Genomic DNA, 14,186 nt, shown 5'->3' with positions numbered 1-14,186 from the left:
TTGGCCTTCTGCTCATGCCAATGTTTAACCAGAGCCTGGCCTGCTTTCAAATTATCAGAAGCTGCTGTCGTCATTTGTGTCATTCTCCTTCGGAGACCTAACACATATATGGCCTCATTACACAGACGGCGGTAAGGGTTTACCAGTACCGGTAAGGGCACCGGTACCTGTAAACCCTTACCGCCTTAGTACGAGGTCCCTTTGCGGGTTGGTACTTTAACGCCTGCTGTTTAGCAACCCGCAAAGGGACCAGGGTGCTAATTACGGTACCGCAATTTGCGGCACCGTAATTAGCACCTTCCCCATTCCCATGGGAATGGGGAAGGGCAATGGAGGAAGGGGGAATTACTGCCCACCAACCTTGGAATAGGGCGGTAATTCCCCTTTCCTCCAAGGCGGTGCCGGTATTTTTTTCCTTCCTACAGCAGGATACATGTACTGTCCTGCTGTAGTAAGGAACATTCTTTTCCAAGCTGGCCACCATGGAAAGGGAAAGTGTGGCTCCATACATGGCAGCCTGCAGAAGGCGAAGAGAAAACCCTATGACCATATTAAGCTACAAATCTTTCCCATCTATATTTCCCTTACTTATCTCAAAAAAAGTGTACAAAGTGCTCCTATAAATGCACATATGCATCATGTAGTGAGAGAAGTGCATACATTGAAGGGGCAGTACGGATGGGCAAGTGCACATGAGTACCCAGGAGGGAAATGCCAAAGTATGCTAAGGTGGGACGCCACTGGATAACTACTGGAGCAGAGTAGTCCCTGGGGTGGGATGCATCGTAACCATAACATCCCTTTAACATAATTTTTCGGTCATTGTAATATATTTGTGTAAGTAAAAATGTTTCATGGTGTTACATCACTGTATATAAGTCATTCCTCTTTTCACATGTATGAAAGAACTATAAAGCTCCTTTAATAAACATATTTTGGGCCACACATACTTATGTCTGTTGTTATCAGCAGTGCATGCTGAGATTAAAATCATCATTTAATTATCTACTGCATAATGCTGCACCATGACCCCAGCTGAACCAACCCAATCCTATTATTCACTACACCTACGTTGCATCTTAGTTCAGTGTCCACTATTCCATAATGTAATCAATAGCTACTGCTCATGGATTGCATCCATGGACATTCTACAAATCCATGAGGCATGGGATTTGGCCATGCCACATTCCCCAATAAACAAATCAGTTTACACATTTGCGTTTGCCGAGGACCAGGTCCATTACCCAGGCAGCAAATGTATATAACTAGTTTTTCTAATTGCATTCTTACACTTTGGAAAAATAAAACACAACAGATATTTCGAAATGCGTGCTTTCAAGTCCTTGCTAATGCTCGTCGTGCAAGTTTGTTGTAATCTATTCCACAGCTTCACGCTGTAACCACAAGCAGAATATGTTTTCCCATTCAAACCTACTGCTTTGCCCATGCTGTATGGCCCAATAAGCAAATTACAGTACACATGTCTACATAATGACAGCCAGGCCCGCTGTTTTGTGTACTTACATTTCACACTTTCCCAAAAAATAAAAATACAGGACATATATGCTAAATCATGCTTTCAAGATCTTGCTGAGCCTCCTGGTGCATATTTGCTCCAATCCCATCCAGAATTTCAACCTGACAAAATCCATTCAGACTTTGCACAAACATTGAAGGTTTGGACTAAAATCTTTCAAAGAACTTTTGTCCACATTTGTCAAAGGGCAACAAAGTTATAAGCCATCTAAAAATGTAGATACCTCCCTCTGATTGTGGCTTCTCTTGACCTTGACAAAAGCCCATCAGACTTTGTAAAAACATTCATATTTAGGTCTAAAATCTTTTTGCAAACGTTTATGCACATTCATCAAATTGCGCCACATTTATAAGCCTTGAAAATATTTTGGGACTGCCTTCTAATTTTGTTCCCTCTTGACAAAACTGCACCACACTTTGCAGAACCATTTAGAGTCAGGTCTAGAAATAAATTCCACAATTTCACACATTTTCATTGAGTGGAACAAAGTTATCACTGTTTTGTGTACTTACATTTTCACACTTTCCAAAAAATAAAATGAAGGACATATATGCAAAACCGTGTTTTGTAGGTCTTGTTGACACTCCTCGTGCATATTTGCTGCAATCCCATCCAGCATTTCAACCTGTACTCACAAGCATAATTTTGTTCCCCATTGAAACCTATCCCAATTTCAAAAAACCTTATCGCATAGCCGGTACCTGGCATACAGGCCCATTTTAATCCCATTACTAGTCCCTCGTGGTCATGGCCAGTATACCTCAGGCAGCACCAGTATATCACTTTTTTGTAGCTACATTATGACACCAAAACTTAGCCCTCACTTGACAAAATCCATTCAGACTTTGCACAAACATTCAAGGTTTGGTCTCAAATCTGTCTAACAACTTTTGTCCACGTTCATTAAATGGCAACAAAGTTATAAGCCATTTAAAAATGTGGATATCACCCTATAATGTTGTCCCCTCTTGACAAAAGCCCTCCAGACTTTGTGAACACATTTATATGTGGGGATACAATCTTTTTGCAAATGCTTGTGCAGATTTGTCAAATGGCATCACATTTATTAGCCTTTAAAACATGTTGGAAAGCCCCCTCACTCTATCTTTTTTGCCTCTTGCCAAAATGGCACCACACTTTGCAGAACCATTCAGAGTTGGGTCCAGAATTAAATTCCCTGATTCCATGCAATTTGATAGCATGGCACAAACGTTATAAGCCATCCAAAAACAGCTTTTCACCAACTCTGTAATGCAGAAATAGGCATATATGTCCCCGAACATTGTATCTGTTCACGAACATCACAGGACTGCCCGGACATCTGGACTGTTCGTGGACATCAGGGGTCAAAGAGTACCTATTTGTAGGGCTTTTTAACGCTATATCCCATCCCATTCTCATCATCCCTCAACTTCTCAGAGATTGTTTGATAAGTTTGACAAGTGCAATGTTGTGTTTTCTAATGTTTTTACTGCTATGTCCGTGGTCAACCAGCGATGTCTGCGAATCCAACATGGAGGGCGTTTCCAAAAATCTAACACACCTCATGTTTTTTATTTACCGATCAGCGGGCATGTCCCGAACATCACGGCACACTCTGGCCCAATTGAAGCACTGTCCGTGCACTGAACAGGGAAGTGCATTCTTGGGCTGAACCCATATATCACTTTTCTATTTTACCTACTTTTTGGTTGTTTAGAAAAAATCTACTTCACTGATTTACACCAAACTAACAAAAGCACACTTTTGGGACCAAGCCGCCACTTGTGCCGTGAATTTGGTGAAATTCTGTCCAGCGGTTTCAGCTGTAGGTATTTTTTTCCATTGTGTCTATGGGAAAAACATCACATTTTGGGACCCCCTATAACTTTGCCCCCCTTGACAAAACATCAGCCAATTTCGCAGTATTAATCTGACAGGTCATATACTTTTTTTGCAAAGTTGCACAAGGATACATCCGGCGGGGTGAAGTTATAAGCTGCCCAAAATGTGCTCTTCCTATCGGTTGAGCAACTTAACCACAACTACAGCATAACTACAGGGCTTCTACAGCAGGCCCTGTGAGATATATGTATATACATATTTATTTTATTTATTTACATTTTAAAGCACTCACACAGCCCGCGGGCATCAAGGCGCTGTTACAGGAATGGTTGGCTTTTTTTTGTCTTAGTTGAGTATTTATAACAAGCTTAAATACCCAATATATATATATATATATATATATATTTATATATATATATATATATATATATATATATATATATATATATTTGTTAATGGGACGTTATGGTTAAGTTGCACTAATAAAAACCTAAAACCTAGGAAATTCAATGAAAAATGTTGTTGAAGGGATGTTATGGTTAAGTTATGCTACTAAAAACCTGTCAAATTCAGTGAAAAACGAGGTTAAAGGGATGTTAGGGTTACAAGTAAAACCGAAAAACCCCTGCAATTTGCCAGTTATGGTAAGCTAAGCAACCATAACTCGTGCCACCACTGTGCACTGCTAAGAATAACACCCATGACATCAAAGATGACATCACAAATATCCATTCAGACTTAACAAAAACATTTATATCTAGATCTATAATCTTTTTGCAAACCGTTGTGTAGATTTGTCATATGGCACCACATTTATAAGCCTTTACATTATATTGGAACCCCCCATGTAATTTTGCCCCCCCTTGACAAAATCCCTCCAAACTTCACAAAAACATTAACATCTAGTTATATTATCAGTTTGCCAAATTAAGTGTACATTTGTCAAATGGCACCTCTTTTATAAGCCTTTACATTATTTTGTGACCCCCTCTAATGTTGCCCCCTCTCGATGGAATCCCAACAAACTTTGCAAACACATTTGGAATCAGGACGAGAAAATAATTGCAAAATTTCATGTAGTTTCATTGAGTGGTGCCAAAGTTATATGCCATCCAAAAACTGCCCCAAACATTGGAAGTGTCCCCGAAATTCTCACAACTGTTTGCTGACATTTGTGGCAAATAACACCAATTTTATTTGCTTCTTGCAACCATATTCCATCACATCCTCATCACCCATCAACTCCCCAGAGATTATTTGATAAGTTTGACAAGTGCAATGTTGTGTTTTTTAAAATCGAAAAACCTCAGAAATTCACCAGTTATGGTAAGCTAAGCAACCATAACTCGTGCCATCACAGTGCACTGCTAAGACTAACACCCATGACATCAAAGATGACATCACAAATGCCATTGATGACATCACTGATGACATCACATGTGCATTTACTTTTCATGAAAAGTCCCTACAAAGGGTTATGATTATAATGTTGACAAAAAACAATATGTTTTGTGGGGTATCAACAAAACCTCAGCAAATAGAGACCTGGCCTGATCCTGGTTGCTGCAATATTGTCTTTCCTGATTGTCAATACGCAGTACCTTTTGTAGCAGATTGAATATAACAAGGACTCATTACGATTATCTCCCATCCCACAACTAGTGTGGGACATTTAGAACAAATATTTCCCTCCCATTGTATCACGCATATACCAAAACACCCAAAAACACCAAACACCTTTGGCCCACTGCATCTCTACCTTCTGTTCTCACTTTCAGTGTTAGGCAGATGACACTCAGATCTCCTTCAGGCTCACCTCAGCCTCTTCCCCTCCTTCTCTCATACCTTACTGTCTGTCTGAAATTCAGGAATGGTGTGCCTCCAAAGACCTCTTCCTTAATGCCAGTAAGAGTAATGCTCATTGGGACACCTGCTCCTGCCTTCCCACTCTCACTCTGGCCACCTGCCCTGGGCCCTCTACCTGCACCTTCCTGTGAGGCTAAGAACCTTGGTGTCATCTTTGACTCCACCCTCTCCTTCTCTCTTCATATCTCTGACATAGCCATGATGTCACACTATCAGCTGCACCTCCTCAGAGGTATTCATCCTTTTCTCACTTTCCCCCAGAAACTCATTGTCTTTAGAACCCTGTTTCTCTCTAGGCTGGACTACTGCAACAGCCTCTTCCTAAATCTGCCTGCCTCTATACTTTGCCTCTTACAACCAATGCAAAACAGGAATGCAAGACTTATGCTTGGCTTCAAGCCCAGGTGTCGTATCTCTTCAGACCTGAAATCTCTTCACTGGCTCCCGGTGGCTGCAAGGATCAAGTTCAAAACCTTCTGTATCGTCCACAAAGCTTTCTGGGGCGAGGGACCACACTACATCCAACTTTCTCTTCCTAAGCATCTTCTTTCTCGAGCCCTCCGCTCATCCACCTACAACTCTATTAGGGTCACGCACTTCTCCAGGCAGACAGTGGGGGTAGATCTCTCTTCTCGGCTGGGGCATCCCTCTGGGACAACCTCCCTGCCTCTCTCAAACTTGAGCAGGACACCTAAAGTTCCAGAAGCAACACAAGACCTTCCTTTTGCTTCCGAGTTCTCTCTCTATCTCCCTTGTTGATGCACCTGTCTGCTTCGCAAACTGGTTGCCTGGCCACCCACTGAATTTATGGGACCAGGCTCCTGCATGACCAGCTGCCATTGCAATACCTCTGGGCCTCCCAACCACATGGCTCCCTGCATTTATGTGCCACCTCCATGGCAGCATGTATGCGTTCCATTGCTCTCTGCCTCCCCGGCAGTTCTCCCCCCTGCACTTGTGTGATCTGAATGACACATGGTCTAGCAAGATTGATGTTTTGCCCTCATTCCGTCTTCCCTTAATTGTCTTGTTGTGCCTCAAAACACTTGTGTACAGTCGTGTTATAAATGGCTTATAATATCATATCCAAAACACATCAGGCCTCAATCAAGTAAGTGAATTTGCTGGATTTCACCACAAATAATTCCCAGACACTGCATAGACTCCACAAGACCTTAGAATTAGGCAAGGTCATTTTCAAGATTGACTCACAAATGAAACAGTGACTCCACCTATAATATTAAAATAGTACTTGCCCGTTCCTCTTCTTGTTCATAAGCAATGACTCAAGGCATCAATGTAGCATTTGGCTGGTTTCCATGAAGACCTCGTGAGGTTGAGATGAAACATTATTCTTCATCTTTCCTGTCAAAAAGATGGTCTTCAAGGAATTCTAGGTAATTGCTTTCCAGTAGTATTTCAAGCTTACACTCTGTTGAAATAGCAACAAATTGTTCTATTCCAATGGATTAAGTTATCGAGTTGGTGGGAATCTCCTAAAAAGTTGGGCAGATCCTAATAGGGAAAATTAACTTGTACAAAATGTGGTACTGAGAGTAAGATGCCCACAATTTTGATTTGTATAATGAAATGCCTATTCAAGATTGGAGGCAGATCAAGTATGTAATGGTACCGGTGGAGATATGTCTGAAACTAAACAACTGAGTCACTTTATCATATTTTCAATGTTTCCCATGTAATTGCAGATCTACCACAATAGCTACTTTCTTCACCTACTAGAACATGGTTACCTGCAGGGCAAATGTTGACAACAACAATATTATTAAGTTCAATTATTAAAATTGAGTTTAGATAACATTAACACCTTTAGCGCGAAGATACATTATAAAAACCTACATCCACTATTATGCAGCTTTAAAATTTAAGAACATAAAAATCTGACATTCAAATTATATGCATAACAAATATATATGTGCATAGACATTCACAATAGATTCCAACAATTACAACTGCACCAACCATGGAACTAATGAAAGGATGAACGTAATAATAGGATAGGATAGAGTCATCAGGAAAATCATACAGCAGCCTAACAAAACACTAATCTCCTTCCAAATATGAAAAGCTGCTGCAGATAAAACCAAGGACTCATCTACATGAATAGTGCTCCAGAATTGGGCAAATTGTATTATTTCTATATGACGAACAAGACTATTGTAGCCCTTAAAGTATTTGTCCTGTAACAACGGACTAGTCGTAAGTAGGTGCCTATCATTACCTTCAAACTACGACATAGGCAGAATTTCCTATCTTCTTTCGGGATGCCCCTCCAGACACCTACATAATAAAAAGTTGGAGGTATTCTAAAACGCTGACAAATAATAAACCGCCTGAGTGCTAGAGAAGAATACTGTAGCAGGTGAGTGCAAGGGGATTCTGAGGAGAAGCCGTGTGTGGAATGTTCCACATAGTACTATAAGCCCTGTCTTTAGATGTCATATTCAAAGTTATTGCTGGCGTGAAGTGGGCAGGAGGAGCTGAAACAGGTGAAAGATGGAGTCAGAAAGGTACTGTGCTGGAAATGAGGTCAGCATGTTAACATGGCAGAATTGTTGCTAAATTGGTGAAGGCCTACGACACAATGGACAGAATAGAATGAAGGACCTGATGTGGAGCTGCGGCTCTGTTTAGCTCAGCTCCCAAAAAAAAATCCCTTTCCCTTTCCCCAGGAGAGAAGCTGAGGTCAGAGGCACCCATTGTTCACAGATGAACGCTAATTGTATCCAGCTGTAGGGCCTGGACATGGTGGCAACAGAATGTTTACTGTGGGGAGTGCAGGAAGGGCACATTCATGAGAATCGGGCATAGGGCATAAGTTTGAGTGCCGAATGGGCAAGGAAGAGATTTAGAACACTACTGCCCTCACCTAAGAGCGGTAATCCCATTTGAATTACAAGGAAACGTACAACAAAAATTAAATAAATCCCTGAAATTCAGACTCAGGAGTGGTGCCCCGGTCACCTCAAAACTGGGCATCCGGGGTTGAATGAGGTAAGTATGGTCTCGTGTCTGGAAAATTCCATGATTTGGGATAGGAGGATCAGAGGTGATAGCAACAAATTTAGTACAAGGTAGCGGGTGCAGCTTGTGTGCGCTGTGGCATCTGGTATAATGAGAATGTCTATTGTTTTGTCAAAGCAGAGTTGGCTTAGACAGTTTACTTTGATTGTGTCTGTATCAGAGGGGTGTACATCACGTGACAGTCTTGATTTATTAATATGTCCATAAGTTCAAACAACCAATTCTGCACCTGGATTCAATAGTGAGGATGCAGTGGACCACGTGTTAGGGGAATAGGTATGGATAGTGTGTGGCCAATTGGTCCAGGGACTATAGGGCGGTATTAGCATTTTCTATAGGTTGTAGCTAATGAGGATGGTGGGAAAACATTGTAACCAAATGTTGCGATATACCGCTATATAACCTGTGACCTCTTGGGAAGTGACAAGCTCTGTGCCATTTTGGTTCCACAGGGCCATGTGTGACCTTTTTGCATGCAATACACTTTGTTTTCCCTTACAAAAAGGTGCAGTGATTATTTGTCCTTCAAGATAATTTGTACTGTATGGGTTTTGGGTTGCTATTTTTTTGTTTACAACAAGAATGTGCACAATTTCTGTACGTTTTAGCAGGCATTTTTAAAACGAGTTTTGGCACTCTGTTTTTCCTCATGAGATTCTCCTACAAGATATTCTGGCAAAATGTTCTTGTGGCAAAGTCATTTTTTTTTCTGGCACTGAGAGAATACTTCTCACGAGAAACCACCATTGGAAATGACACACTGATTGTGCACACGATTCTAATGTGTATGTCATGGACATTCGCTAGAAAATGAAAACACATAAAAGTATTTTATGCGAAGCCAATCACAAATTCTAAATGAGAACAAATGCTACTCTTGTACATTCCCTGCATAAGGCAAACTCTCTCAAGCCACCTCCTAATAAAATTTAAAGTATGGTCGACTTTGCATGATGCACTTCAAAATGTAAGTCTTTTGAAAATGTCACTTTTCCTGTGAAGATATGAAAATAAGTGGAAGGAAATGTCCTTTTAAGCACGGTGTGATTTAACTACGTTAGACAAAAATACATGTTAGAGTTTCATTTCTAAAAATCCTTAGTAGCTGCAATGCACCATAGCAGATAACATATGTTTGAATGGGTTGGAGGGGCACCCTCCTCTCCAACTAATTAACAGAAATATACTGGATGGCTTACCACCAAACCAACTAAAGAGACATCTGCACTGCAAACCCTACCTTTGCTTTAGGCTGCGTTCCTGTTTATTGACACTATTTTACTTTTGGGAAAAGCATTCTGAAACATTTTTAAAAAAAACCCTTTATACCATTGAAGAAATGTGCAGTACAATTTCCAGAAATTAGTCAAAACCTGTAAGCATTGGACCCATACCTGTAGGGTGATGAACCTTTATATGGTTGTGAGGTGTTTTAATTGATTTGTAAAATACACTTTAGCATTGTTTGTATCACAGAGCCAGAAACCATCCTAATGAAACAATCTCACCACAGAAATTCTTGGACAAGAAACTCAAAACCAATGGTGCCCTCAATGTATTTAGTGGAATTCAACCATAATACTAAACAATCACAGAAAGCTTGCCCAGAGAAGAGAAAACATGTCAATGTACACCATCTTCATTCGTAGAAATAAAATATGGGAATACTTTGTAGACAATAATATCGATTATGCTTTAACATGATGCCAACAATGTAATGCACTTTTTTCATCTCCAACTCAACTCAAAGTGCATTTGAGAAAGACTTTTAATATGCATTTATCTGGATGTTCTCTCTTACCATGGCATCAGAGAACATCTACATCTAATACATCACATTCAATTACAACTTCTCATTGACAAGAAGATCAACCATATTTATTGGTTCCTGTTGGTTGCTATTGTAAATATGGATGTTGTAGGTATTTATTGGGTTGATATAAGATAAATGTGCTTTCATAATTAGAGTCCACAAAATATTGGTTCAATAAAAAATTCACACAAATATGAAAATACAGTCTGAAGGTATAGGTTCACCCCCCTCCACTTTCACGCCCTCTATCCTATTTGGCGAGCTAATTCTGCTTAAAGTAAAGCATACTCATTTCTTTTCAGTGCAATATTATTGCATATTGTCCAATAATCATTTAAATTGACATACTTTCTTTGGCAATATTTAATGGAAAAGCTAATTTCTTTCTAACCCCACCAGAATGGAATGGCCCCACTCAGAAGTTCTCTTTTTGTAGTGATATTGCTTCCACGGGTCACAAGTTTAATGATCAAATCACATTTGTGAAAAAACAGGGTCTTTTTTTATTTTCCTCATCTGTTGTATTAAATCCTATGTGTTGGGCTACATAGATGTTAAATGTTCCCGTGTACTGTTATTAGAGAGAGAAAGTTCTAAATGGAAACGTTTTCTCATTGGTTCTGTTCAGATGCTGAAACTTCAGGTGATATACCCCTTTATTAGGGTAGCCAGATCCAGAGAATTGTGATACATTCCGGTATCATAAGAGTATAATTAAAGTTAATAAATGATGTAAATGTATTAATAGTTTACATATATTAATATATCATATATAGTCTAATACAGTGGGACATGCTTCACTGAATCCAAAACTGTATTTGCTTTTCAAAACAATTAAATTGTTGTGGGCATTTCTATTTTGGTACAGATTAAAATAGTAATATTCTGTACATTGGAGATCCACTTAAACTTAATTGTTAATGTTGAAGTTTGGTTAGTTTTCAAACCATGAAAATAAGACATGGGCAGATGCTATTCTATAGGATTGCATGTTTAGAAGATAAGGTCCTGGCAGGAAACTTCATGTTTGATCCATTGTCATAAAAAAATTTAAAAAACTTACAGATCCCGCAATTACAATAAGAGAGACCACGAAAATGAATATTGTGGAATGTGTTCTAGCTCAATTTATGTTTATTGTATCTTTATGTTTTGGGTGCAACCCATCAAATGAGTTGATGATTGATGAGAGTTCTGGCTTTGGCAGATGACTGACCCCAGACTTCTTTTCCTAGGCCTTCCAGTTTTAAAGACATGAATTATAAACTGTATGTGTCCTCTTAAAGTGGAATGTATGTTAAAGGCCCAGGCAAGGATGTATTTTCTTTTTATTTGGTCATCTGCAATGTGAATTAATCCAATATGTGTATCATTCCTCTATAAATAGACCATAGATCACTTCTTCATTAGCATTAAGAATAGATGTGAAAAAGGGCAACACACATTCAATTAATTTCACAAGATGGATTTTTTTAACACATAATGACACAGTGCATATGCTTGTGCAAAGAACATTATTTAAATTGACTGTTGTCCTCAAGAGACACATTTTACAGAGATGAAAAACAGCACACATATAAAAGTCATCGAGTTTTTTCTTTACATACAGGCATGGATTTCTTGTGAAGTTAGAGGCATTTTCCATCATGGTGGTGCACTGGGGCTGGGAAGAATAGGTTTGCCTCATTATAACATCTGCTTCTCTATAGCCTTTGGGATGTTTCTACTTAAAAGAAATGAACAAGCCAAGCACACCATGTTTGGTTCAATAAAGTAGACTCCATTTACTTGAAATGTTCACTACAGAAAAGGTCAGAGTGTGACATTCTACATCACATAATCTGAAATGTAATTTAAAAGAAACTGAAAAATTATAACCAAAGTGATTCTTTGCTGAACTGGAGTATGACCATTTTATCCAGATAGTGTGCTATACTGGTTCACACCAATCTCAACCCACACTTAGCAGGTCTATTCTTTTAATTGGCATAATCCAATGCAGTTCATGGGGACTGGAAACGTTCCTGAGCATCCAGCCTTTGTCAAAAATATTTTATTTCGGCACAGGGGGTGTATGGGTGCTAACAAAATCCAGCAGTATTGACAATCAAATTGTAGCACCACATATGCACACTTACTTTGTGTGCCTTCCTCAACATTGTGCCAAAACAGACATCAGTCAGAGTTGTTCTTGGGTTTTCTCAGCCCCCTTCAACATGCATATGACTTGCAAGGCGGCTTCTTTTATTTTACATTCGGGAATGTGAGAGGTTGTAAGGCAGACTTTATCCTAGAAACTAACATGCACATAAGACTACCACTCAAGTCCCACAAAATGGGCTCCTATTCCTACGACTGACAAGTATTGTCTTATGAGCAATGAAATTTGTAAAAAGGAGTGGGGTCTGGCTATCGACAATCAATTATACAAATCTGGCTTCTACCACAGGTGTGTGCTCCTTCCTAACACACTTTTGTACTCCAAACCATATTGGTTATCAGTGGGACTGTTCAAGAGAATGTGTTTTCTGTACCTCTGGGTGTGCATGGGTCTGGGTGATTTGAACAATGTCCACAAAGCTATAAATGTATTACATATAATAGACGTATATGTGCCTTTTGAATCGTCCAAGCCAAATCATGCATTTGCCTATTTTTGTGTTAACCTGCATACATGCTTAACATTCATACATAGGCAGTGCCATTATCTGCTGCTGGTTGTTTGCAATCATCACTTCCTATATTCAACGCGCAGGGCGGCTTTTTTTCTTTCAGCTGACGTGTGCTTTGAATAAAGGAAGCGGTGATGGTCACAATACTGCTGACAAAGAAAAGATGCTTCTATGCACCAGGGTAAGGAATTTAACATATTTTTACAGGAAAATGTATTAATGTTGCCTTGCATGGAACAACACACTTGTCTCAGACAAGGATCATAATTGACAAAGCATTTCTCAATAGGAAAATCTAATTGAAATATGATGTATGAATCAGGTCCAAGATGTTTCCCTGCTTCCACTAGACTCGGTTATACATTAATGGATACATCATGAATGAAGGCATTTAAGGTGCACAGTTCTCTCTCAGATATATCATAGTGAATGCATTCGAGCATCATGTGTTGCAATCGAGTAAAGTAGCCCATTTAATTGATCACTTGAAGACTTGAACATTTGCAATTGTTGATTGGAAAGTATAGTAGATTACATGTTAACATAAATATATCTAGTGTGAATAGTACTTCAGCTATTATTATTATTGTTAGTATTTGTAGTAGTGATAGTAACGATATTAGTATTAGTGATGTTACTATCACCACTATTATGAGTGTCCTAATTGACCACACTTTTTCTTGTACATTGATGTTAAACAAACATTGTCAATGGAACAACACACAATCTGCTGTATTATCTGATTGCATTTATACTGAACTTGCACGGCAGGGTAGACCAAGGCATGTGAGTTTCTATTTAACAACATTTAAAAAATATAAACGTGTGACAAAACGTGATATCAACAAAGGCGAGATAATGCAGCCTCTCCAAGAGAACGAAGATCTGTCACAGGAGACAGTATCCAGATTAAACGGGGGTGAAACAGACAATGTGCATGGTTCCATTCAACACATGAGGAACATGGGAATACAAAATGTAATGAAATCTACAGTGAAAACGATGCTGTGCGCAAACTCCCAATTTAGCTGTCAGAATGCCAGAGTGAATGATATGACCATGCTAGACATAACATACTTAATCGTTATGCACGTCTCAATATAAGCTCTGATTGAAGACAGCTGTGAGGCTTCTTCAATTGTTTAAACAAGTGGCAGAACTAACCATTGCTAATGTTTCACAATAACATGATTTGCAAAATGTTGCCAGACAGATCAACATACAACTTTGACCCCATTGCTGGTAAATCGGTATAGAAAGAATTATGATCGTGCCATGATACACCACAACGATAAAGGGTGTACACAAACATGAATTACTGCACTAAATATTCACACTCAACTTTAATTCTTCCTGGATGTATCTTCCCCAATCAATGTTCTGAGACTTTGAAGATCGTCAAATGTCTTAATAGTGCACCCTTTATTGTGTG

At 39.2% G+C, this 14,186-nt stretch overlaps 1 protein-coding gene across 4 annotated transcripts in view; it reads left to right on the top strand.

Annotated features, from left to right (window-relative positions):
• The window catches only part of NCAM2 (neural cell adhesion molecule 2), a 1,850,180-nt gene that overhangs the window by 1,140,067 nt on the left and 695,927 nt on the right, over positions 1 to 14,186 (top strand). For 2 of the 4 annotated variants that reach the window (XM_069636392.1, XM_069636394.1), the window contains exon 9: positions 12,858 to 12,935. The exons of the other annotated variants lie outside the window; for them this stretch is intronic. In XM_069636392.1, coding sequence (XP_069492493.1) covers positions 12,858 to 12,935 — 78 coding nt within the window. The remainder of the gene's footprint in view (positions 1 to 12,857; positions 12,936 to 14,186) is intronic. 4 annotated transcript variants of the gene reach the window in all.

Source organism: Ambystoma mexicanum, chromosome 7p, assembly GCF_040938575.1.
Source record: "Ambystoma mexicanum isolate Mex_15411 chromosome 7p, UKY_AmexF1_1, whole genome shotgun sequence".
NCBI classification, from domain to species: Eukaryota; Metazoa; Chordata; class Amphibia; order Caudata; family Ambystomatidae; genus Ambystoma; species Ambystoma mexicanum.
Note: the sequence above shows the minus strand (reverse complement) of the source record. Positions and strands in the feature narration are given on the sequence as shown.